At 40.7% G+C, this 27,616-nt stretch overlaps 1 protein-coding gene across 4 annotated transcripts; it reads right to left on the bottom strand.

The window, feature by feature from the left end:
- RNF20 (ring finger protein 20) lies at positions 1-27,616 on the bottom strand. Of its 4 annotated transcripts, none has more exons than XM_079926896.1 (20): positions 27,489-27,616; positions 26,278-26,432; positions 20,912-21,106; positions 20,658-20,805; positions 20,322-20,504; positions 16,145-16,263; positions 13,765-13,911; positions 13,515-13,592; positions 13,188-13,307; positions 11,668-11,847; positions 10,573-10,708; positions 10,128-10,249; positions 9,636-10,006; positions 8,277-8,394; positions 7,318-7,467; positions 5,551-5,763; positions 4,876-5,001; positions 4,568-4,708; positions 3,720-3,821; positions 1-3,465 (listed from the first exon to the last, which is right to left on the bottom strand). In XM_079926896.1, the coding sequence occupies exons 2-20, from the start codon at positions 26,404-26,406 to the stop codon at positions 3,289-3,291; spliced, it is 2,955 nt and encodes a 984-aa protein (XP_079783022.1). In that variant the 5' UTR covers positions 26,407-26,432; positions 27,489-27,616; the 3' UTR covers positions 1-3,288. The 4 variants fall into 4 exon arrangements, with proteins under 4 accessions (XP_079783022.1, XP_079783024.1, XP_079783023.1 ...); XM_079926898.1 differs by having other exon boundaries at positions 20,912-21,079; XM_079926897.1 differs by having other exon boundaries at positions 27,580-27,606.

Below are 27,616 nucleotides of genomic sequence, written 5' to 3'. Positions count from 1 at the left end.
AAGGATTTTAAGCTGAAAATGGATTTGTGAAAAGATCGGGATCCTCACCACTAGGTGGACCTGGCTGTCATTCACATGCATTTGTTTGTAGGGCAGTGAGCAAATGAAGTTAACCTTTTGATGTTCTGGAATGACTTGGCTGTGGCATCATTTAACAGGGACAGGTGGACTTAGAGACAGACAGACACAGATAAACACACATGGCCTAGATTCCAAAGAAAATGTCAGTCTTGTTTTTCCTAGAAAGAAAATGTAGAAGAAAGAAAAATTGACCTCTCAATCTCTTTATTTGCAAAATGCTGTCTTGAGCATTTACTAGGTGTAAGCACTGGGCTAAATGTTTTGTTTATATTGTCTCAATTCATCCTCAAAACAATCCTACAAAGTATTTATTATTTTATAGATGAAGAATCTGAAACAGAGAGAGCTGAAGTAACTTGCTAAGCAGCTGGGCCATACTCACCCAAGTCTGACTTCATGAGAAATAGGTTTAGCATAGTGCCTGGAATCACAATAAGCACTCCACAAATGCATAAACGGGTTGGGTGAGCAAGGAGAAATCTAAGATCCTTTTGGTTCAATTCTACGCTAGAACAAAACGCTATGGGAACTCTCATTAAACAAGGGAATAAAACGTAGTCCTAGGGACTTCCCTGGTGGTGCAGTGGATAAGACTCCATGCTTCCAATGCAGGGGACCCGGGTTTGATTCCTGGTCAGGGAACTAGATCCCACATGTATGCCGCAACCAAGAACCCTCATGCCACAACTAAGACCCGACACAGCCAAATAAATAAATAAATAATATTTTTTTAAAAAAAAGAACAAACCAAGAAATCCCACTGTAAATTCATATGAGAATGCAATCGCTAGCAGAAACAGCCAAAGACCTTTGAAAAAGATCCCTAGAGTAGGTAAGAAGGTAAGAGCCGAGCCATGCAGTTAAGATATATGCCTTAGAGCACATCAACCCTGATTGTGGTCCAAATGGCCAAGATAATTTCCAAGGTAACAACTAAAGAAAAAAGAATAAGAGACCATCTCTACAAGACCTGAAATGTTAAAAAAAAAAAAAAAAAGAGAGAGAGACTCTAGTACTTCTACAATAATCTTTGAAACTGGCATTTATAGGCATTACTTTAAAGAAATCCTCAAAAAAATCTCTTATGGATCTAGGGCAGTGATTCTTAACTTTTTTGGTATTTGTTAAGTTTCAAAATTCCTTTAAGAAATTTTGATTCTTTAAGGATCTGAAAAAAGCTATGACCAATGTACACACACACAAACAAAATTTCATATACCATTTGTGGGTATTCCTGAAGCCCATTCATTGACCTCTTCTCTAATGAGAAGCCGGAGTGCACCAAGTCACCACCGTTTTTGGTCGTTATCTAAAAATGACTTTAAGAGCTCCTCCTGTATTGCCTGGACCTGAAGCTAGTTGGGACTAGGGGCTCCCTGCTCTCTCCAGCTAGAGGAACTTCCCCTAAATCCAGCTTCCCATTGGACTCCTGGTTCCTTCCACAACATTCCACAGGCTCCAGGGTCCCCTGATGCTGGGCAGCTGGCTTTCCTAGCCAAGTGTCATAAACAATTAATATCCAAACCCAAACCACTAGCTGCCCAAATAGTCTGTTTGCCCTCACAAGTTTCCTTATAAGACGAGAACAGTAAGGGGAAAGTGCCCTATTAATGAATGCAAAGGCACCGTGTACCCTGAAGCAGGGCCAGACCCCCTTATGGCTGTGTTTGTGTGTTGGGTAGGGGGGTGAGGGGATCGAGAGGCCCGTGACCTCTTTGATGACACTGTAAGGTTTCTCAGTTAGACTCATTTATTAACCCATTCCACATGACTCTGTAGAACCCATCACAAGTCCTTCCAATTACAGGTAGTGACCACAAAAGGACATGCAATTTGTCCTTACCCATTCTTCTAAGGACAGGTAGTGATCAAGAAGGGATCCATTTTACACAACCCCTTACCAGAGATATAGAAAACCTCCGGTTTTCTGGTTACTATAAATCTTATACCTCAAGAACTCTAAAACTAAAGTGCCAGGCAGTCTGATACCCTCTGGAAAACAAATCACAATCTCTTACCCCCATAGCGAACTATGAGAGAGAAATAAATAGTCAAATAAACCATTATATTTTAGGCATAATCACTCCGCAGAACAGATTCAATAAAACAACTGGGAGAAAAGTGCTTCAATTAATCAGAGAAATAAATACTTTAAACAGAGCTAGCCCCTTAATCTAAGTTGATTATTTCTGTTCAAGAGAATTCAATTCTAAAACAGCAGGTATAAAATCAACTAATACTGACAAATAGAAAAATTTCAAAGGAAAACATGAACACAAAAGCAAACTGAATCCTGCTTTAATTGAAGCTTGTGGAGTATAAAGTCCTACAGAAACATTACAGAGAATCTTCTGGAAAACAGGAGTGACGACAACCCCTGTGGAGAGGCATATGAGAGTAATTCATAGTTCACCAAGGCCTCCCTGTATCGAGACCCCAGGGTACCCAGAAGGTCTCTTCACCATCGCAGCCCTGTGCCCCATCCTCTCCAATCTTGATTTCATTATAAGATAAAAGGGGCTATAGTATTTGAAATTATTCTGGCCTCGAGAAATTTAAAGGCATCAATGAGTAGAACATTCAAAACTTAAGTAACTGTAACAAGGAGGCCAGCTGACCTTAACAAATTACTTGGCTAGTGAACAGGAAATGGATTGAATCATCCTGGACATAAATTTCATTAAGGCTTCAAACTATCCAGGAATAAGTAGCATGATGATACCATTTTATAATCCAAGTTTACAAAAAGTTTACTGCCCAAATCAAGTACTGTTTATGCCTGCAGACAGCTTATTTCTAAAAGATCACCGCCCACTGCAAGTAGCCATGTGTCTCTACTCTTGTTTCTTTCTCTGTGTCAAAAATACCAATTTGACTTCTTCAGGAGGAATGGACAATCCAAGATTATACAGTAAAAGCCTGAAGATGTTGAAAAGTCTAAAGGCAGGAAATACACAAAGCTGGTAGGGAAGACAAATAAAAGTTGTTTCTAATTCATTCTAAAACCCAAGACTTGCATTACCAGTCCTTTCCTCCCGAAGTCACCTAGGTATTAGTGAGGAGAACCCGCACGTAAAGTCTGTGAAGGAAAGGGAGTTGACGGACAAACTGCCCTGTGGGTGACAGTCAAGGAGAGAAGAGGTAGAGGTTTGATGGTTAATGACTAAGTGCCCGTCCAGCCTGCCCCTCTTCTTCTCTTGGCTTGGATCAACCAATGTAGATGCGATGGAAATCATTGGCACCAAAAGCAGCATTACACTTGGGACATTTGCGCTGGCGGGTGTCATAGCGGGTCTTCACACACTCAAAGCAGAAAACATGAAAACACTTGGTAAGTACAGCATCCTTTTTACGCATGTTGCAACACGGACAGGTCAGGCGTGCCTAGAAAAAAAAAGAAATCAGAGTCAGAGCAACCATAAAGGTTTAGGACCCAAATGGCTCTGATATATAAGCAAAAAATCCACTAAGCACTAAGACAGTAATAGCACCGCACGCCCCCACCACACACACATGATAAAGCATTCTCTGTTACCTTCAAGTAAAGGAGTTCAGTATTTATTATCCTAATCTGTTAGTAGGCCACTGTAGGCCAAAACAAAAAAACACACACAAATCACTGAGGCAGTTTTTCTAACCTTGTAATCCTTAATCTCCTCCATCAGAATCTCATCACATTTGGGTACATTGTCTGGTTTCTTTGTGGTCTCCAGCTTCCTTCGAAGTCTAGAGATGTCCTCCTGTGGTGGGATAGCATACCCATTACACACTCCCCCAGATCTGTCATTTTTGAGAAAAATTAATTGCTCCAACCTGAACTTTCTGTTGCAGAAAGAAAGGACTTTCTGTCCTTTCATGCCTAACTATATTTTAGGAATGTAGAGAATTGCAAATGACAAGCTATTTTCTTTTTTTTCGGAACAGGCAACCACAATCATATCACCAAACTTCAGTTGCATCTAACTACTGTCAGTTCAGTTCTGCGAAACTCCAGTCTAAGTTTAGAGGGATTAAATTTTAAAAAAAGAAAAAAAGATGAAAACTTGATAGGCCACCTTATTTTAAGGCAATTAGTTTTTAGGCTGAAGATAGATTGGATCAGAATTTACAGACTTATAGATAACTATAGAAAGGCAGCATGAGAAACAGCTGGCATGCAAAAAATAGAAAAAATTGTAGAAGAATTTAAAGAAGAACTTTAAAATTCTCTAGTGTTTTTTTTGCTGCTACTTCTTTACGATTTCACTAACTCATTCATTTAAATAAATAAGTATTTATTTCATGCCCATTAGGTGGCAGGCACCATGATAGGCTTCGGGGATAGTTTTCAGTGAAGAAAACAGACTCCATCTCTTCACTCAAGGAACTTACAGTTAAATAGGAAATGACATATTGATACGATAGACCAATGACTCTTTTGTAACATAGGTCATCTTAGAGCTCAGAAAATACCTAAAAGGCAAAAAGTGAAGAAAAAACAACTGACCTGGGCCCGTTTGAAATTGAACATATCTTTTTCTTTGGTGACACTGTTCTCCACAATCTCATCCTGAAAATCATGTAGCTTCTTCTGAGCCAACTCCAACTGTGCTTTGAGGTCATCTGCAAGCTGGGCTGCCTCCATTGCCTATGAGGGATGTATGAACAACATTAACTTATCACCACTTATTTCCAGTGAGACAAAATGTTACCAAGCCCAAGGAATAAAGTGAACCTGTAATTTTATCAGTGTTAAACTTATCTGTTCCTCTGAAGACTAACTGTCACTTTAGACCACAGAGTAATCGATCATACCTTGCGTTTATTCATCTCTAAGGCTTGGGTCCTAAGACCCAGCTCCTTCTCCCCTGTGCCAATGTTGCTTTGTAACAGATGTTCCTTCTCTTCCAGTTTCCTCACTACCTGTAACTGGGCATCAACCTTAGAAAAAGAAAATCACATTTTAACACAAACAGGAAGGAAAAACACAAAAAATTGACTAGGCTCTGTTAATCCACAGGCCCACAAAAGAGAATCTGTTAGAAAACTCGAACTATTACTGATTTTATCCATGAACCTTTCAAATTACATGCAAGACTATGGTAATTCTCTCATCCCAACGTTCAGATGTAATCAGGTAACCACTCTTACAGCTTCTCATGCAGCCTTACAGAAATTTCTAAGATACACAGCACGTGCACACAAAGACATACACATTTTTAACACAAAAGGGATAAATAGATGAATCCCTTAATGATATATTTAAACATTTTTCCTTATTAGCAGATCCACTTTTGTTTAAACAGCTGCAATGTACTCCTCTGTAGGGATGTATAATTTATTTACCAGTACCCAAATCATGTACCTTAGTTTTGGGGAGTTTTTCCTATTACAAAAAATGCCACAATAATCATTTTCTTTACTTGTATCTTCGTGTAGAAAGCACCCTATTTCAACAGGATTCTGGAAAGCTTTTTTCATTCTAGTTACCTGAGTCTTCAGAGTCAAAACCTGGTCTGCCAGCTCCTCCTTCTCTTCTTTCAGCAGCTTATGGATCTGATTGGACTTGATACGTTCTGACATGAGCTTGAAATTTGCATCATCCTTCTCCCTCAGCTGCTGCATCAAACGGATATTTTGCTCCTGCATGTCTTCAAAGGCCTGGCCTGTGACGTCCATCTCAGAGAGGAGAGCTTCTTCCTCCTAAAATAAGAAAGAAGAACCTTCATTTTAATGGAATCTTCTAACTCCAAAGAAATGCACACAGGAAACTAAACTTTCCTACTGTTGTTATGGAAATAACCTAGTGACAGAGAAGACGGTTTTAAGAAGCTTAGTTTTGTCACTAGGTTAGCCCTAGGAATCTGAAGCCATTGGCATTGATTGTTGGTCTGATGCTCATTAACTGGGCCGTATTTGAGGTCAGCTGAAGCAGACTAAAATTATACACACCATAATCTAGCAAACTGATCAAGTAGGAGTTGGTTAAGAAAATTTCTATCATAAAACCTCACGTTTTCTCATACTTTTCCACAATTATAATACTGACTTGAATCTACAGACTTTTCAACTCTGAAAACATCTGTTTCATAACAATCTGATAGGTGAAAAACTGAACGTAAAAATAGTTTTAATTTACATTTGTCTTATTATAAATTACAGAGCATCTTTTCATACGTTTAAGAGCCATTTGTTTTTCTATGAATTATTAATATCTTTCGTCTGTTCTTCTATTGGGCTTTTGAGTTTTCTTCCCTATCATTTTTTGGGGATTTTTTAATATATATTAGAAAGATAAGCCCTTTCATGATAAGAGTTAGAAATATTTTTTCCAGGTTTCTCATTTACTCTTTGGCTTTGCTGCCATGTAGAAGAGGTTTTGTGTGGTCTTTTGTATAAGTCAAAATTATCTATCTTATCTTTCATATTTTTTAGACTTTTACTAATAGTTAGAAAGGTCTTCTCCACTTCAAATTTAAAAAGAAATTTATCTGTTTTCTTCTGGTTCTTTTATGGATTTCTTTAACATTATATATATGTTCCATTTGGAAATTATCTTAGTGTAGAGTGTTCAAATATATCTCCAACTTTTTTCCAAAATTATTTTGTTTTTGCCCACCACATTTAATCGTCTTCCTTTTACTTGCTGATTTAAAACTATATCTTTTGCACATATTAAATACCCATGTGTACTATGGTTTATTTATGTACCTATATGGTTTTTCCAACCATTTTTGGTATCTTTATTATCGAAAGTTAATAAAATCCATTGGGACTTAAAAATAAAGAAATATAAGTTCCTTATGAGAAGGGGACAAGTCTCTATAGTTCTATGATCCAGAAACCACTACAGTTGACATATTGGTTATTTATTTGTAACCTATTTGCGGAACATGTTTTTCTTGGTTTCATGTATTTATAATCATAATGTGTATAAAATTTTATATCTTTTTATAAAATTTTATATTCATTACATCCCCTGATTGCAGATCAGCAGAGAAACGATACATCCCTCAAGAAACAGTTTTTGAATAACTGGCTATCCATCTGAAAATAGAAGTAAGTTTCCTTCCTCACAAATACACAAAACAAAGTAACTGAAGGATGAGAGACTTCAATGTAAAAACAAACATACAGGAGAAAAAAATATTAACCAAAAAAAAAGACTGGAATGACAGGGCAAATTTCACTGTCAATAACTTACTTATCAAGTAAAATTTACTTAAAAAGCTCATTAAATAAAGAAAGTATGCCCACCTGCTTGGCCATGGCCAGCTTCTTCTGCAGGTATTCTATCTGCTCCTCTACTGCCCGGATCTTCCTCAGGGCATCTTCATCAGCCATTTTCTTGTTCTCTTTTTTCTCCTTATCCTCCAGATCTTTGAGTCTTTGCCTTAAATCTTCCAACTATAGGAGGAAAGCAATCACACAAAAGAAAAACAAAAAAGCTATAATACAATTTCAAAAATCAATTAATACTGTGCACAGATGGAGGGCCCATAACACCAAAAGAACCTTTATAGGATTATGGAAGGAGACAAATGATACACTAGTGCACCACATCACAACCCTGCTTTAACATCACTCCATTCCAACATCACACGCTTCTGCAAGTGGCATTTTTTTTTTTTTTTTTTTTTTCGGAACGCGGGCCTCTCACTGCTGTGGCCTCTCCCTTTGCGGAGCACAGGCTCCGGACGCGCAGGCTCAGTGGCCATGGCTCATGGGCCCAGCCGCTCCACGGCATGTGGGATCTTCCTGGACCGGGGCACGAACCCGTGTCCCCTACATTGGCAGGCAGACTCTCAACCACTGCGCCACCAGGGAAGCCCTGCAAGCGGCATTTTTGAGGAGTGCAAATGTACTTTTCTTTAGAATAGCTCTCACTCTTTTTTTTCCTAGGCTCCCAATTTTAAAAGAATAAGGCATTCTTCCCAAAAGTAACCAGAAAAAGCAAATCAGTATGACAATTTATATGGCACAAAGGGGAACAAGAAGTTTGAAAAGGTTACTCCTATTCCCCGTAATTCTGATATACCTTACCACCTAGTGGAAAATCTGGAAGTCTCTATATTAGATGGTCTTTGAAAGGGAAGAAAATGTTGCTAAGTCTTAAATGCTAACTTTAAAGAAACTACAGCCTTCAGAAGTATGAAAGAGAATCCCACAAATGGAAGATTTTGACCAGAATGACAGGTAATGGCAGATTAGATTACCTCTCCCTTAGACTTCTTTTCAGCTGCCATTAGCTGAACCTTGTCTCTCTGTTCCTTTGGGGCAGAGCGGTACATATCTAGCAATAGTTTCATCTCCTTTTGGCTCTCCTGTGCCTTCCTATGATGAGGGTGGTAGAGGGGAATGGTGTAATGAGAAAACAAAGGGCATCAGAGCAAGGGAATTTTGAATTATGCAAAATATTTTACAACAGTTCTATTTTACACTTTATATAACACATCTAAAAGACAAAACTTTTGCACAGACTATCAAGAGATTTCTGGATACACTCAGAAAGTATAGAAAAGTAAGTTTGCAAAAAAGACTCATTTCTCCCGTCAGACCAAGTCCTCCAACATAGTTATAAAATAAACACTTATGGCACTTGTTAAATAGGCAAAGTTCTGGGGCGCCACTCGTAGAAACTGAGACTCTGTAGGTCTGGGATGGAGTCCAAGAATGTGCTTTAAGTAAGTCACCCAAATAATTCTGATACCGCACTTGGAGGAAAAAAAATTGCCTTAAAGAGAGCAAGAGGAAGAGAGAAAAAAAGGGAGAAAATTCAAAGTTTAAAATATACTGCTATTCCTAGATTTGACAATTGAGTGATTAACCATCGGCTAAAGGCTAAAACTTTATCTTACTAAATTTTCAAACCTCTTAATTATCCTTTTATATACCAAAGAAGTTCAAATGTTTTGAGCTCAGTAGTCCCTTAAATCCAAACACCAATAAAGGCTCAACCATGACAAACGGGGAGCAAAAAGGAACCGGTTCTATCAGAAAAGGTACGGCTGAGCAGGATGAGAAGCAGCGATATGTGAGATTACGGCAGTGTTTCTTGACTTAAAGGTCTGTCTTACCGTTTCAATGCCTGTAGGAGTAAACCTCCTAGAAATCTCTTAAAACGATCTGATATACACACAGACTACTTAATTGTCAGGCAAAGAGATCAATACTGTTCAAGTTATAGCGATACATATTCTACCTACTATAATTTAAATTATAATTAATGCCAACAATTTGCCCAAATCTAGTAAACAGCAGTATTTACTTCCAATAATTCTCATGAGTGTTACCTCAATCATGACATCCTTTTCCTTAATTTGGATTCATGAAGAATAAGGCTACAACAATGGGGTTTACTGAGACCTGATCACTGAACCAGAGTATACAATAGCCACACAGGCCACTGAAGTCGTACACTTGATCAAGAACTGAGACCACACTAATTGTACATTTAGTTACACCTGATACATTACAATTATTGAATAAGCGATGCCATCATTCAAACATTTCATGCACGATGTCCTAACCTTAGCTTTTGAGTCAGAAACAGTTACTCTAAACATTGCTCTTACTTGAGTTCGATCTTCAATTGTTTGATAATTTCTGCTTCCTTCTTCCTTCCATCATCATGTTTCCCTTTCTCTTTATCCTTAGCAGAATCTCTCTCTTTTTCTGACTCTTTTAGTTTCTGTTTCTCTCGTTCTCTCTCCTTTTCTTTCTCCCGCTCTCTTTCTCGCTCTCTCTCTTTTTCCCTCCTTTCTCGTTCTCGCTCTTCCTCATCGCGTTTGGACTTAATTTCGTTGACTTCTTCCTGAGATGCCTTCGATGCGGTGGACTGGGCAGACAAGTCCTCAGGATCTTGTTTTAGCTCTGCAGGCTCGTCCTTAGGGTCCTCAGTACTGGACTGAGACTGCAGGAGGGCACTCCCACTGCGCAGCCGTGTCTGGGAGGGCAGAGAAAGGAAAGCAGCACCCACACTTACGGTGACCACACCACTCTCCTCACCCCAAGACAGCTTTGCAAACTTAACAGAAAATAATACTTATTCTCCTGCTCCTGGTTACCTTGTTCAGGTCAGACTGGGCTTCTCTCAGTTTCCGCTTATACCTCAGGACCTCCCCCTTCAGCTGGTGGTTGTGATTCTGGAGGCTACTGATGAGGTGGCGCATCTCCCGGTTTATGGGGCCTTAAATACAGCAACAGCAATGCCAGGAAGAAGTGTGACAAGGGCAAAGGCACAAGGAGAGAAAGAGTAGAACACATGAGGGAACTCTGAGAAACAGGGAGAATTGACAAAAGGAAGATTCCTTCTCAGAAGATGAAAACAAAACTGGCCAATCTGAGTTAAAAAACAAGCACCCAGGCTGTAAACCAAAATGAATGACAGGATTTGATTTAAGGTTCGTTAGGACTTCTGAGCTCCGTAACAAACCCTGGTGACCACGCTGTGTCTTTCAAGGAATGCATGTGCAGCAGACGAACTACAGGGTGGAGCCAGAGTAACTGTACCTGCTTGTTCATTGGCAGCAAGGGTCTGCTCAAATTCTATCCTCAGCATTTCATACTCCTTGCGGACCTGGGCCAGTGTATCTTCTAGCTGGATCACTTCGGTCCTCAGCTTCTTATGAAGACTAACCTCATCTCGCTACACACAGAAAAAGGAACCAATCAAAAATTCTTATCAAAATGTGGACATGTCATCATATTCTATTACTGTTTCCTAAATTTGATCTATAAGGATCAAGATCCTTATCTACGTATATAGATCTTTGATCTATAAGGATCTAAGAAGAAAAAGAGAAAACATCAAGAAAAGAGGGATTACTCTGAAAAGTTCCAATTCAATCAATACTTAATGAGCACCAGACAGCTACAAAACACTCATCTGAGAACTAGCAGGAGACTCAAGAAATATAGGAAATGGCTCCTAACTGAGAATATTACAATCTGGTTGGAGAACTAAAGAAGAAAACAGTATATAAACAGTAAAGTAAGATATACTCAACTCTTTGGCAGACACACAGTAAAAGACAAACTACTATAAACATAACCTTAAAGGCAATGGAAAATACAGAAATGAACACATGAATGAAAGTTTCTGCCTTAAAAAAATTATTTACATATGCCATTATATGATATAATGGCTTGTAAGCAGTGATACAGCTTCTATACACTATTCTCCCCAATGCACATAAGACTCCAGCCATACTAAACTATTTTTTTTACATCTGCTGTTCTCACTGCTGGGAATGCCCTTCTCCTATTTTTATCTACCAGTAAACTTGTATTTATCCTTAAGAGTCATACTGCACTTTGGCAAGTGGAATCAGGACGGCTCCACAGTCAAATCAGATGTTCTGTCTCCTTTATCACTGCACCTTTTAGATATACTCTATTGCAACACACTGCATTCTACTGGATACTGTTCTCCCCACTAGACTCTAAGATCTCTCATGGCAGGATGCCCACCATCTAGCAGAGTAAAGACCTACAGCCACTCCATAAATGTTTTCTGAATGAATAAAAGATTGAGCATAAGAGAGTAAAATTATAAAATTTATGAGGGAGGAAGCTTATATACAGAAGACAAAGCTAGGCTGTTACCTCAATGAGCTCAACTTGGCGTTGGTGGGTACCCCTGGTGCCATGAAGTAGGGTCCGAGCCTCATCCAAGTGGGCTTTCAACTGCAGGCTCTCGTTGTACAGGACAGAGAACTGTGACTGCATGCAGCGATATTCTGGAGTCTCCTTGACCACTTCCTCCACAGCACTCCGCAATTCCACCTTAGGAGGGCCCAAAGAAAAGAAAAGTCAGAAGCAGAATCTAGGATGCTAGCCTGGAAATAAAATCTTAAACTCTCTGACGTCTTGTGCAACTGAGACAAACTTTATGAAATCTATCTACCTATTCCTCTAGTTACATAAAATCTATCCTAACTTAAATTAGACCCTCCAAGAGGTGGTACCTGGTACCTGTATTCTTCCACCCAAGGATTGTTTTAATTGATACATGTTTTACATTATGTGTCAACCTAGATCCAAGGACACTAGAAAAGCCCTATGAAATCTGTCAGATCTAGGGACAGAGAAGAGCACTAAGAAATTTGTCAGGATACTTATTTTAAGAACATAGTTGAGGACCCTAGCCACTAACTTGTTCTCTTTATTGACAGTCACAGAGAAAAGTATTTTTGTTATTGTATCAAAAATACTTATGGGGCTTCCCTGGTGGTGCAGTGGTTGAGAGTCTGCCTGCCAATGCAGAGGACACGGGTTCATGCCCCGGTCCAGGAAGATCCCACATGCCGCAGAGCGGCTGGGCCCGTGAGCCATGGCCTCTGAGCCTGCGCGTCCAGAGCCTGTGCTCCGCAACGGGAGAGGCCACAACAGTGAGAGGCCCGTGTACCGCAAAAAAAAAAAACAACAAAAAAACTTATGCTTCTCCTAAGTAACTGTTTACTTTAATTACCCAAACACATCAACTGATTCAACTCAGGTTGTTTTTGTTCTTTTTTTTTTTTTTCAGTTCAAACATCTTTATTCATATATTTACCTAGAAACAAATAAAATTATAAAAGATAGGTGGTTGTGACCGAAAGAGGGGTGGGAAGACTTTCGGAATCTACTTTCTTCCCCCCAAGAACCAGGGAGAGAAAATTCTAATGGGCAGGTTTGAAAACCAACAGGATCACTGACCATGTTTCTTTCTCTGCTTTGGCAGTTAGAAGCTGCAGAGGCAGATTCTGTGGCCCACATTTGGCAGTTACTGACATGGGAGTGGCCTACGTACTGTAGCTACATGCTTCTTGCATGTATCTTGTATACAAGCCCCATTTTTAAAACCCACTTTGGATCCTCACCCTAGTTCACCCTACTCCTCATTTTTTCTCAACAATTCTTAAGTTAGTGCCTTTGATTCAGCCAATGTATTTTTGTAGGTTGCTTTAAATTCTTTTCAGAAAAGGCAGGGTACCAATATTAAGTATATATATAACTAAATAAATGGATATAGCAACAAAACTTACATTTTTCTTTCCCGTAATAAATTATGACGGTTCACAACACATATGTGAGTTATCAGCAAAAAGTTTCATTTTACTGCCCCTCAGAGTTGTGTCTCCTACCTTCAGCTTTTCATTTTGCGTAGTGACCTCCTCAAAGTCTTGCCGAAGTTTCTCCAGCTCACAGTGACGGTTCTGAGCCAACTCTTTGTTCTCCTCAAGTTCTGCGTTCATTTCCTCAAACTGGAGAAAAGCAGGAAATAGCAAAATGAGAGTAAAGAAAAGGAATTTCTAAATCATTCCCATTCCTAAGCTTCCAGCTCCACTGATCCACTCTTCTAGCAAAACCCCACGTTGTCACTTGTGTACTTGTGAACACAATCCTAAGTACCTAACACAATACCTGACACCAGGTCAAAAAAACAAACCCTCGGGGAGTCGCGATTTTACCTTCCGGGCATTGATAGTGATTGTGCCGCCATAGAGACTGCTCCCTGCACCGTACACTTTATAACCTTTTGAATTCACCTATGGAGAAGACAAAGATTCTTCAGTGAGAGGCCCTAAAATTTTAGTCTGATAACCAAAGTACTTTCAAAGAAGTCCATTTTTTCTCCAAGTACTACTACCCAAGTCCATCCTTTCTGAGTAGACTCCTTAAAATGAATAGTCTTCAAACTATGAATAAAACAGCACTTGCCCGTTCTAGGACTTCTACTAAGTGTCGATTGAGTCGCTGTTCCCTCTTTCGAATTTTGTCAATATCCCACTGCAGGTCATCAATCATGGACTCCAGGACAGATACTCGTGACTCAGCTGTCTCCACTTTACTCTGCAACTTGGCGAACTACATCCCAAACACAGGTGTTCAGAAAAATACAGCAAAAAAAAGACCAGGTTAGAAAAGGAATGCCTTATATCCCAAATCCCACAAAATTAACCCATGCTTATGTGTCATTAAAGAAAAGGTTTAAGTAAAAGCTATTTCACCCTCTTCCCAACACATGAGTATAAAACTGAAATCACAAGTTTAACAGTTTGGGTAAGTCACAATCACGAAAACTGTAAAAGTCTATAAGAACTCTCACAAAGAAAAGACTACTTAAGATTCAATAATTTTTCTGCCTCTGAGAAGCACCATTTCCCTATATAGACCACAAACCCATCAGAAAATATGTTTTTTAAGAGACAAAAGATAACATCCTTGATTTTACCAGACAAATATTTTAGGAGATAAAAATTCAAATATTTATTTAGAAAAGACAGCTATCTTTACCCTCTACTTTCCCTTCCCATATTCCAACAAATGATAATCCAAAGAGAATGGAAGGAAAACTTCCATTCTCTTTTTCAAGCTGAGCCCAGGGCAATCTAGAATCAGATGCTATAAAGATACAAAAATCTATGTTGTTCTCTACTTATTTAGGAGATGTACATAGCTAATGCTATTTAATACTTTAATTATAAAACTGTTACATGTCCACATTAATCTACACATATCTTTTGTGTTGGTTTTAAAATATGGCCCCCAAATTCTTTGACAGTTCTCCCAAAAAATGGTGAGGTCACTGTCCCCTCCTCTTAAATCTGGGTCAACTTTGGTGACCCAGTGGAAATGATGCTACATAACTTCAAGGCTATGTCTGAAAGGCCATGCAGGTTCTGCCTGATATTCTTGAAACACTCATTCTCTGGAAGAAGTCAGCTGCCATGTAAGAAGTCCAACTACCCTGAAACTTCCATGTTGGAGAGGCGACACTCCAGTGGACAACTAAGATGAGCTCTTAGCTGACAGGCAGCGTCAACAGCCACCCATGAGTTGGGAGTTCCCTAGTGGCCCAGTGGTTAGGATTCAGTGCTTTCACTGCCGTGGCCCAGGTTCAATCCCTGGTCAAGGAACTGAGATCCCACAAGCCACGTGCCACGGCCAAAAAAACCCCAAAAAACAAGAGAAAACAAAAAAGAAAAAACAACCAGCCGTGAGAGCCGTCTTGGATATCAGCTCAGCTGAGCAGAGCAATATGTCTCTCCAACTTAGTAATGCTAAATGAGATTTGGGAAAGGGCTGGTAAAGGAAGACCTTTTCATCTTGGTAGCACCTAGCTTATGCCTTAAAACATGACAGAAAGTTATACTGATTTTTTTACTACACTCCAATTTCTTTATAAGCACCACTATACTCTAACCCCTTTGAAGGTTGATGAGAAGTATTAATAAACTTCCCAAATGATTCCCAGGCAACCAGCCCAGCATGCACCTTGGCACTGGAGTTTAGGAAAGAGGACATAATGAAGAACATAGGCTTTGAAGTTGAACAGACCTACATCCAAATCACAGTTCAATCACTTTCTGGCTACGTGCCCTCAGACCAGTCATCAGTTTCTTTGAATTTGTTTCCTTAGCAGTAAAATGAGAGTTATTTGACCATGAGAGATAATATTCGTAAAGTACTTAAGTGCTAGGCACTAAGTAAACGGTTAACTATTAACTTACCAATAAGCGTAAGAGTTGGGTGGCCAAGCTAAGGTAGGTCAAATTTCAGCAGAAGGCTTATCACCACATTGTCTCAATCATTTTATACAATAAACAAACACCCAAATCTTGACATAGTTTGGTCGTGGCACTATGTGTGTCCAAGTTTGGATTGAAAAGCCACATTCCTCAAGTTCATAGGTCATCATAAATGCAGTATTTCCTACTGCTCCATTCTCAGATAAATTTCTACCAACCTATTCCTCAGTAACACTGTACATGGTCTTTTATATTTGGAGTAATTTAATATTTGGGGGTTTGGTGTGTTGTTTTGCAAATCTCCATGATGGTAATTCTTCCTAAAAACTAAGATCCCAAAATGTCCACTTAAACAGAGGCAGAGTCAAGGAGAAACGTTCAATTATTTCCTTCCCTTAACCTTTACTCGGATTTTGATTTCTCAGAGCTGGTTGCTTTAACCTGCCCTGCATGCTCTTCAGTATAAAAACAGGCTTTCTAGAGTAAGATGATGTTTGAAGCACTTAGTATTCTGAGTCAATGTCTGCCACAGGCCACTGGAAACTGCCATCTCCTTTCCGGTCAAGTACCTCCTGAGACATGGTGCAATGCTTCTCCTGAAGGAGGTCTGTCAATTCTTGCAGCCTCATGTCCTCTTGTGCAAGGAAGGAATTCAGCTCCTGCACTGCTTCCTCCACTATCAGATTATCTGAGGGAGAAGAACTGTACTTTAGTTTAGTTAGCATCTGTGGTGTCAGATTTTACAACTGTGTATCCCACCAAAGCATTAACATGCTATCTCACTTTATTTTCCTGAAAATTTCAAGAAGTAGGCTGGTTTTTATTATCTTCACATGACACATTAAGAACCCAGGCTTGCGTAGAGGACTTAGTCCTTCGTTAAAGCACTTGCTTAAGGAAATTAGTCAACTTTGTGCTTCTGTAGAGGTAGACACAGAGGCAAGGTCACCTAACGCCCATCCCTTTCTATAAAATTAAAATGCCTTGAGAAAAGAAAAGGAGAGGTCCTATAACTTTATTCAGATAAGGCACAATCACCAAAAAAACCTGCATTTTAGAATTGTAGACAAGACAGAAGTATCTCTAATCAATGTCAGACTTAATAGCAATAAAATTCTATTTTCTAAGGCTGTCACAAATTCCTATTAGTCACTAACACCAACGTGAAGCATCTCTCTGTTGGGAAAGAAGGGAAGGGCAGGGCAGGGAGCAGTAATTTCCTTGTTCAAATGAGCACCTATAAAATCATGAAGAATAAAGATAAGAGCATAGAATTACTTATCATATTCTGGTATACTATGCCAGAGGCACTCCTGAGGCTCAAAAACCAAAGTGTGAAAAATAAAAAAATGGTCATGAAGAACCTAGGGGCAAGACGGGAATAAAGACACAGACCTACTAGAGAATGGACTTGAGGATATGGGGAGGGGGAAGGGTAAGCTGGGAAAGAGTGAGAGAGTGGCATGGACATATATACACTACCAAATGTAAAAGAGATAGCTAGTGGGAAGCAGCCACAAGCACAGGGAGATCAGCTCGGTGCTTTGTGACCACCTAGAGGGGTGGGATAGGGAGGGAGGGAGGGAGACGCAAGAGGTAAGAGATATGGGGACATATGTATATGTATAACTGATTCACTTTGTGATAAAGCAGAAACTAACACACCATTGTAAAGCAATTATACTCCAATAAAGATGTTAAAACAAACAAACAAAAAAAACCAAAGTGTGCAGTATTATTTACAAAGAAGGTAGTAAATCTACAGAACTTACCATACCAAATTAGTATGTTTAAAATCAGTCACAGATACTATAGCTGAAATCCAAATGTTAGTAAATGAAACCACATACTCTCGGGTTGTATACTGCCCCTAGAGACAGTTATCAGGAAATAAAATTGGCACCACTCTTAGAAACATAATACACGTTGGTCATGTGGTGGCTTTTATGGTTTTCAACCAAGATTACCCATCAGAATCACTTGTGGAACCTCTAAAATTAGATACCTAGGACCCATCCTATACCTACTAAATAAGAATAAACATGGGCAGGGCCAAAAAAGAGTATTCTCCAAAAACTCTCAAAATGATTCTGATTCATAACCCAAGCTAAGAACTAGGGGCTGAATTTTAGTCCTCTTAATATCTTAAAATATTGAGAATAAGGCCCAGAATACAGTAAGAGCTCAATAAATATTTAGTGAATTAATAAACAAGCTGATAAATGTAACTCTTTTGAATCAAGGACCAAATAAACATGAGGAAAAAAATGAACCGCCAAAAGTTACAGTTGATGCTACAATTCATACTTTATACACCTTTATCTCTTAGAACGTTCAGCTTATCAATGGCAATTGCCTTTTATGTTATAAATAATAGCTTAGCAGTTTGTAACTTGTAATGAATGTTTTTATTTTTTAACTTAAATCCTACCTTAAAATGCATGCCATCAAAAAGAATAATTTTAGGGCTTCCCCGGTGGCGCAGTGGTTGAGAGTCCACCCGCCGATGCAGGGGACACGGGTTTGTGCCCCGGTCCGGGAGGATCCCACATGCCGCGGAGCGGCTGGGCCTATGAGCCATGGCCGCTGAGCCTACACGTCCGGAGCCTGTGCTCCGTAACGGGAGAGGCCACAACAGTGAGAGGCCCGTGTACCACACAAAAAAAAAAAAAAAAAAAAAAAGAATAATTTTAAAGTACTGTTTAATGTGTTACTCATTTTAGTTCCTTTTTAAATACAGCAATTCCTTTACTTGATATTCATTTATAAAATCAAGTTTCATAACGACATAGCCTCTGCATATAGCATATTATCTGGTACACCATGCAGACTGTATAAACCATAATGCGTATGGTATATCCGTGTGGCATATTACTAATGTTTAATAATACCTTCTAACTATTCAAGTGGAGCCAAGGGAGAAAGGAGTAACATACAGCTCGGTTTACATTAGGTGACAGGGAAGATTTATAGCCATTCATTCACCATTATGTAAGCACCCACTAGACACCAGAAACAGTGCTAGAAAATGGAGAAACAAAGAAGAGTGAGGCAAGGCACTGCACCAAGAGACATAGCTGAGCTGGGAACACACAAGTAGATGCAATATATGAACACAAAAGCCTGGGAGGACACGAATAATATTGTTTACAATGGCTGTCTTTGGAAAGTAAGACGGAAGGACTTGTGTAGTGTACTTTATGTGATTTCTGATTTGTATATCTTAAAACAAGTATCTGTTATCCAAATAATAAAATACAGAAATACACAAACACCCTATTGGAAAAGCAAAGGAAACCTTTGCCCACAAAATATTCACAGGTCTTTAATATGCCTCTTCTTTTAATTCTATTGATAATTTAGCCCAAGTATCTTAAAAAACAAAACTACAGAGTAAGAAAATTCTTATTTTCCCAGCCAATGGTTCAACCTCCATTGCATCTGACATATTTCTTTCAGAAATGAAAGGTTAAACATCTTAATGACAATCAGAGAAATTAATATATTACAACTAGACCAGGATTATTATTTAAAGCATGAAATCAGGGCACTTAAGAAGATGCAATCTGGGGCTTCCCTGGTGGCGCAATGGTTGAGAGTCCGCCTGCCGATGCAGGGGACATGGGTTCGTGCCCTGGCCTGGGAGGATCCCACATGCCACGGAGCGGCTGGGCCCGTGAGCCATGGCCGCTGAGCCTGCGCGTCCGGAGCCTGTGCTCCGCCACGGGAGAGGCCACAGCAGTGAGAGGCCCGCGTACCGCAAAAAAAAAAAAAAACAAAAAACAAGAAGATGCAACCTGGACTTCCCTGGTGGTGCAGTGGTTAAGAATCTGCCTGCCAATGCAGGCGACGTGGGTTCGAGCCCTGTTCCGGGAAGATCCCACATGCCACGGAGTAACTAAGCCCGTGCACCACAACAACTGAGCCTGCACTCTAGAGCCCATGCGTCACAACTACTGAGCCTGCGTGCCACAACTACTAAAGCCCGTGCATCCAGGGCTTGTGCTCCGCAACAAGAGAAGCCACCACAATGAGAAGTCCACATACTGCAATGAAGAGTAGCCCCTGCTCGCCGCAACTAGAGAAAGCCCGCGCGCAGCAACGAAGACCCAACACGGCCAAAAATAAATAAATTCGAAAAAGAAGATGCAACCTAACTACACAAATACTTAAATACACTGAACAAATATAAGTTTTTGCATTAAATCTAATTAGTTAACATAAAATAATACTTTTATTTCAAATAGACACTTTTCCATCCCTATAATATTTTGTTTTATCTTTCTAAAATCTAACAATTCTAAAGCCTGAGTCAACTTTTTTGAAAATATTAGAGATAACAGAAAAACAAAAAACAAGGACATATTAAAACTGACTCCAAGAAATTTAATTAAAAATAAATATGTAGGGGCTTCCCTGGTGGCACAGTGGTTGAGAGTCGGCCTGCCGATGCAGGGGACACGGGTTTGTGCCCTGGTCCGGGAGGATCCGACATGCCGCGGAGCGGCTGGGCCCGTGAGCCATGGCCGCTGAGCCTGCGCGTCCGGAGCCTGTGCTCCGCAACGGGAGAGGCTACAACAGTGAGAGGCCCACGTACCGCAAAAAAAATAAATAAATAAATTTTAAAAAAAAAGATAAAAAATAAATAAATAAATAAATATGTAAGTCTGAAAACTACAAACTAGCATACAAAGGTGAGTTCCTATTTCTCCCCCTCTGCTTCCAGTCTCCTGGTTTTTGCCTCACCTCCACTGTTCAGCTTCCGTGATAAGAGCTCCACTTTTTCTTGCAGTTTATCATAGACGGTCACAATCTGCGACACAGCTCGGCGGGAGGACTCCACGCGCTCCTGCAGCTGAGATTCCATCTCTTCACTGGAACTGCTGGCCAAAGTAGCAAGGAAAGAGAAAGCTGGCTCTTGCCCTTCCCCTGAGGACACAGGGGGGAAAAAAGAAGCCCCTAATATTATAAAACTGGAAATATCAAAATCTATTTTTTCCCCTCAAATGGAGAGCCTCAAAGCGAAACTCTACTTCAAACACCCAGAAAGCATGAAGTGGCAAATCCGCCACCAACACTCACCTCTCTCTCGGTCATCTTTCCGTTCCTGATTGCTATCAGAGTCTGGTTCCGGCTCAGGCACAACAAGGGCTTTTCTTTCTGTGAGTAGGTCTCCCAAACCCTGCTCCAGATCATAACGTTTAAGGATGATACGGATGTTTTCATCAAACTGGAGGAGGGAAGGTACAGTTACGAAAATACAAAAGGAAACAACTTTGGAAATAAAGAGTCTGCTAAGGAGAACTACAATGCTCAGATAAAAACAAGCTAGCTACCTGACTCCAGTACCGGTTGACGATCAATAGTGAGGCATCATCGGTGGCCTGTCTTCGTTCCAGTTTTTCAATGTGCTCACGGAGTTCATCTTCAATGGCTTGCCGTTGATCCAGCATTTCTGCCAGTTTGCGATTTTTGGCTTGCAGTGTTCGAATGTCTAACTCCTCCTGCCCCAGGAAACCAGTCTTATTAATCTCCATAAAGAAATTAGACAAATCAGTGGTTAAACTCAACAGGGGCTAATATGTGCATTACTTAGTTCCTATGAAAAAAGATATTTATTAACAAAATCTTACAGCAAATAATGGGATAAGAAGTAGAAGCAGAAGAAATAAATAAAGGTAAAGGTCTGTGATGATGGGAGCAAAGAGTGACACACACATATACACTAGAACCTTGACTTCACCCAGCTCACTGTTCTAGTCACATGTACATCCACAAAATACTGCTACTGTGAGGCTCCACCATCCAGCTAGATCACCCTCTTCCCCAATCAATCAGCTATCTCCTAACCACTGCCCGTCATTTATTCAAGACTTTGACAACCAGGTCCTTCTGTATCCCAGTCCCCGTCAACACATCTGGTGACTTCAATATACATGTGGACATGTACCTGTGTGGACAAACCATCCAATCCTCTAGCATCTACACTGTCAGCATTTTGAATTCCTTAACTCCAATGATTACTTCCTTCACTGTGCTTCAGCCAGACATTTCAAAAGCCACATCCTAGACTTTTGTCATTATCTGGAACTGTGTCACATCTGAAATCTTAAATTCCAACTTTCCATTCTCTGAATAAAACCATCTTTCCAGATAGCTCATGCTCTTATCTCAATATACCAGTCTTCATCTGGATCTCCAAAATTTTGAACTTTCTCCTTTCTCCTCTGTCTCCACTATCTTCCATACCTTGACTATACCCTATAATACATTCCTTCAAACTCCTGCCTATCAGGCTCCTCAAGTTCTCTGCCTTTAATCTTTTTATTCTACCTCTGCGAACAAACCCCAATCTGAATTAATCCACGTATTAGACTATTCCATTCCTATACCCAGTATGCTGAGACTTCTAGATAAGGTCATTAAACCAGGGAGACTGGTGCCTTTATAAAATGAATTCTAACCTGAGCAGATCTTATCATTTGTCCGGAAATGTTTCTTTCTGGATCAAGTGATCTAGCTCCTATTCTACACTGAGGCAACGTCAAACTACCAAACCCTGTCTCCTCTCACATCACACTAAGTAGGTGACTTGGCCTCCGTTTTAAAGAGAAAACAGAAACCATCAGATGGAAAGTTCTTCAATTTCCTATCTCCTAAACCCATCCACACAACTCACCAACTTATGCCCATATTCTTAAAACCTCAACTTGTGCTGAGGATCCCATTCTCTTCTGTTTCTGCAAAAACGTCACTCCATCAGTAATTGTGTACCCCTCTCAGTATCTTTAACCTCTCTCTAAGAAAAGCTAGTGGGGGGATGGGGGGAAGGGAGAACTTCAGACAAAGAAACAGCATGTCGAAATGATTACATTTTTACTTTACTGAGAAATTAATGAATATTTTAAAGTAAGAACCATTTATTAGAGCACCAATTTCTTGTTTCACTTTTACTTTCCTCTCTTCCATTTGGTTAAACAGTCTCGATACACCAAAACTGTCAACAGCTTCCCAACTGTACCAGTTTATGAATACTATTAATAAACTATATCTTTAACCTGTTTTCTGAGCATCACCTTCCCCTTCTTTGCTCCACCTGAAACCTGGATAAGAACACTGTTTCCCTGCAGGCTTCTCCAGTGATGGCTGTTTCTCTCCCACATGCTTTGAAGCCCTGTGCCTGGAGGCAGGTGGGTGTCCTCCTTGCTCTCCACTGCCACTAAGCCATTATCCACTTTGCTCCCTAAAACCTCCTAGCTTTGCAGCTCATGCCATTGGTCTGGACCACCTGCCACCCTGCCTTGCTGCACTCAGCTATAAATGCCCAGGTCACTTCCCCACATTTCCTGAAGATTTAGCACCTGGCTTGTCATCACTCTCTCCAATACTACTCATGTTGTACTTCTTACTGATTTCAATTCCCATATAGATGATCGTTCCTGTATCTCAGATCCTGTATCCTGACCTCCTCTCCTCCAATGATCTTGTCCTTTACCTCCTTCAGTCACCAAACTCCCAGTTATTCCTATTCGTGGTCTTAGCTGTACCTGGATGTTCTCTATAAACTCAATTTCAAACAACCCATTCTCTACAGTTACCACCTGTTTTTCCAGCTCACTCTCTATAGTTTATCAACTCCAACAATTCTTCAACTCCTCCAGGATCTATTATACAATCCACTGGTCCTATACCTTCGTCCTGTACCTATGTCTTTCACTCCTCTCACTTCCTCACTTCCTTATCAAACATAAATTCCACGACCAGTCACACTGTTTTATAACCTTCTCCTCCCTTGCTCCATATTTGCCTGCTGAAAACCCCAATCCTGGTAACATCCAACTCTCCACCTACATCCATGAAGCTAAATGTGACTAGAAAAAATAAAGCACCATGCTGACTGGTCTCACTTTAAACTCATGCTCACAGACTCAGGTAGGTCCTCAGTGCTGCCCAGCAGCCCTACTCCCTCTCTCTAGTCCGTTCTCTCTTCAAGGTGACTACTTCCTACCTTCTCCTGTCTCTTCGCACCTCCAAAACTTCCTCCCCCATCCTCACTCTCAGATGAGTCTTGCTTCTGATTTCACTGAAAAAAAACAGAAGCAATCAGAAGAGCATGTCCACCTCCATCTCCCACAACCCTCACTACTGCCCTGCTTACATCTGAACCCACATCCCTTGCCTTCCTTCTTGTCGATAAACCATCCCTCTCCTAGTTAAGGCCCATTCTCCCACTTGTGCATCGTATTACATTCTTTCTTCTATTCAAGGACATCACACCAGTAACTGTCTTCTTTTTCTGCTACATCATCAACTTTACCCTCTCTAGCAAATCATTTCATCAATAAATAAAAATGCTGTAATATCTCCTACTTTAAAAAACAAATTAAGAAAACCTTCCCTCAACCCCACATTTCCCTCTGGCTAAGGCCCCATTTTCTTGGTTCTACTTTACATCAATACTCCTCCAAAGCAACACCTCTGCCCTCTTTTCCCTCCTCTCATATTCTCTTAAGTTCACTGCAGTCAGGCTGCCATTGCCGCCACTCCACCAACACAGTTCTTGTCAAGTCTCCAGTGAAATTTCTAAGGCTAAATCTAAGTCTCAGTCCTCCCCTTGCTCAACCCATCAGGAGCACCTGATCAACCTCTTCCTGAAACACTTTCTTCTTTTGACTTCCGGGACCCCACTCTCTCTTATTCTCCTCCTACTTCAATGGCCCCTCTTCAATTAGTCTCTTCTCATCTCCTTGACGTGAAGGGTTGCAGTGCTCCAGGGCCCTGTTCTCAGACTTCTTTATCTATGCTCATTCCTTATGGGAGAGCCTATAGTCTCATGGATTTAAATACCATTTAAAAAAATAATGATTATCAAATGTACAGCTTTAGCCCAGATCTCTCCACAGACTGCAGATCACCTCATCCAACTACCTATCCACTCACAGGCCTAATAAATACCTCAAACTTACATGTCCAGTTTCAAACTCATGATTCATCCCCCACAGCTCCCAGAAATCTGCTCCTCTCATACCCTTCCCTAGCTCAGTTAGTGAAAACTGCATACTTCCAAAATCCTGGGGTCATCGTGCCTCCTTCCTCTCATATACTTCACCCAGTCCACAAGCAAATATTGTCGACACCACCTCCACAGTGGCCCAAGCCACCGTGATCCCTCAAGATTACGGCAACAGCCTCCTACATGTAGCAGACACTTTTGCGCCCCATGCCACGATCTGTCAGCCTTCCAGACTTCAGCACACCTCCGGTGAACAGCTCCAGTCACCCTACCAGTGTCCCACTTCAAGCATACCTTGCAGTCTCAAAGTTTTTTGCTCCACAATCTCAGTTTGTTTACTACAGCAACCTCAAAGTGCAAAGGAGGAGTTGTTGCCTTCAAGGGCAACCTTCAGCCAACTGGGGCAGGGATCAGTGGATTCATGCACCAGCTCCCCACCCTTAGAGAGGGAGAGTGGGAGGGAGGAGAGGGAGAAGGAATGAGGAAACAATTTTGCTAACTGAACTCCTGCTTACAACCCTTGCTCCCCTACAGTCTATTCTCCAAACCTAAGTCAGAGTATGTTACTCCCCTGCTTAAAACCTTCCAGTAGCTCCTCACGGCCTTCTGGATAAAGTCCAAAATGGGATGTGTGTTCGGTGCTTCCCTTAGCACATGTAGTTATCCCTGTGAAGAGCACGTTTCCCACTCTATTATGACAGTCTGTTCCCTGCTCAGTGCCAAGCTACAAGCTGAAGTCCAGGGGCTGTCCTTAGGGTAAAGCACAGTGTCTGGCAAAAACAAATTCTCAACAAATATTTATTATTGAATGAATAAATGTCCTTGGGATGCATGACGTGAGACAGTGCCAAGACAAAAATCACCTCCTGGCAACAGGAGGCTGATGAACCCCAGACAACTTCAGAAATAATACTTATCAACAATTTACTCTGAACGTTCCTACTATTCTCTCTGATCCTCAATTTCAAAGAGTAGATGTGGTTTTGTAGGCTATACAAATGTGAAGCATTTTTACACCATATCACCATGGCTGAGCTCCAAAATACAGACTCCTGACCTATTATAGTGAGCTTCTGATGTCTAATGGACATATAACATTACTATAAGCTGTTGGTGTATAACAGTCTAATAAAACTGTCAACTCCATAACAGCAAGGACAATATCTATTTTATTCACCATTATAGCCACAATGTCTAGCCCAATAAAAACTATTAATAGTACATTACCATGTTAAAGGTAATATTCCTTAGCAGGAACTCTTTCATTTCATCCTCTCAAAAACCCAGTGAGTTAGGTACTATAATTACATTTTATAGACAAGAAAATAAGAAGACACTCTCTCGGTGATTTTCTACATTGCTTCTTAGTACCTGGCACCTAAGTTTTCAATGAATGAAAAATCAGTGTATAGCTCCCTCACTAAATACCTATAATGCTAAATACCTCATGCTGTATCAGGGACCAGAATCTTCAGAGAACATAAACGTACCTTTAAAAATAAAGATCAAATGTCAATATATTTCTTCTTCAGAAATGAGCAATGCATCATTTCATCTACTTCTGGCTGTTTCATTTCCCTCTTCTTTTCAAATCAATTTCCCTTACTCCAGAAGGCTTCCGTAAATTATTACTTTCAGGTTGCCACGGACAGAAGAAAAACACACTCTCACAGCATTGTTTCCACATACCGTTGAAGAGACACTCCCGAGCTTAATTGTTTCCACCGTGGTCCCTGAGTCTTCAACAGCTGCCTTCTTCTCCGGAGGCACAGATGTGCCAGGCTCTCCGGCTACTCTTTTATTTCCAATTCCTGACATCTTGGCACAAGATGATAGCTGTTTTCCTGGAGAGAAAAAAAAGACAGAAACTTAGGTAAGTTTTGCAAAGAGAACTAAAGAGGGTCCACCTATGATGTAAAAACTAGCAGTTTTTCTGGCCAGTCCTTTAACCTGGATCCATCAATTCCACACTCAGCAACATGATCCTTAAGTTTCTCTTGGAAAGAGAAAAATTGTGGAGTAAGAGTCACAGCTGAATTTACGGAACTACAAATTTCTAAATAGGATGCTGCTAAGAAATAAGCCAATGGGCAAAGGGTGAAGAGACCAAGAAAAATTTCAGGAATCTCATTTCCTGAAATGTCAACATCTGAAAAGTTCAGTTTGATTAGAAAAGAAGTTAATTCTATAGTGTTGGGAGAATCAGAGAGCTGAAAGAGACCTGGGAGATGTCTACTAAATTATTAATACTGGACAAGTCATTTATCATCTCTGAGCCTCAAGTTCCTAAACCAGAAATAACAACAATATAAGCTTCCTATGCTCCTTATAAGGAATAAGTAAGTACAGAAAGAATTCTGCATAATGCCTAGCATGAAGTATGCACTCAGAAATGCTAGCTCTCCTTTATATATTTGCAGTTTCTTCTCTATATCCAAACGCTCTCCCCACGAGTTTGTGCAACCCTGTGGAAGCTAGACCTGGGTGTGAATCCCAGTTCTAACTTTTAGGGAGCCATGCTGCCTTGGAAGAGTGAGTTCTCTATATGCACAATGCAAGAGAACAGATATTCTGTCTGCCCTACTTGCCTCCCAAGGTTTCGGAGCTCATAGGAGGCGGAATAGATGCTAAAGCACTTTACTACTTCCATCAACGAGACCACACATTACTCTGCTTCCAATTCAAGCTCCAGGAGAAGGGTATCGGTGGCAGCAACCAGAGTGGGACCTCGCCTGGAGAGAGAGGAGCAGGACAAGGGCCTCAATCCTACTCGAGAGGGGCCAAGGACCCCAGCCTCCGGATGGGCCAACTGCAGGCCCCGGAGAGGGAGGCCTGGGATCGGGAGAGGGTGGAGATCCCGGTGCCTGCAGAGTCCCTCCCACCCTTGTCAGAGATCTAACCTGGGTTCTTCCAACTTGCGCTGCCCGGGAGCAGAACTCTGCGCAGTTATTCACCAAGGTCCGCGTAGCACTCCCACCTCTCACCCCTTACCCGCAAGCGAAGACCAAGCGAGGCTCCCGGGAGGCGG

The sequence above is a fragment of the Stenella coeruleoalba genome (assembly GCF_951394435.1).
Source record: "Stenella coeruleoalba genome assembly, chromosome: 7".
Lineage (NCBI taxonomy): Eukaryota > Metazoa > Chordata > Mammalia > Artiodactyla > Delphinidae > Stenella > Stenella coeruleoalba.
The sequence above is the reverse complement of the archived record's forward strand: the minus strand, read 5'-3'. Positions and strand labels throughout refer to the sequence as shown.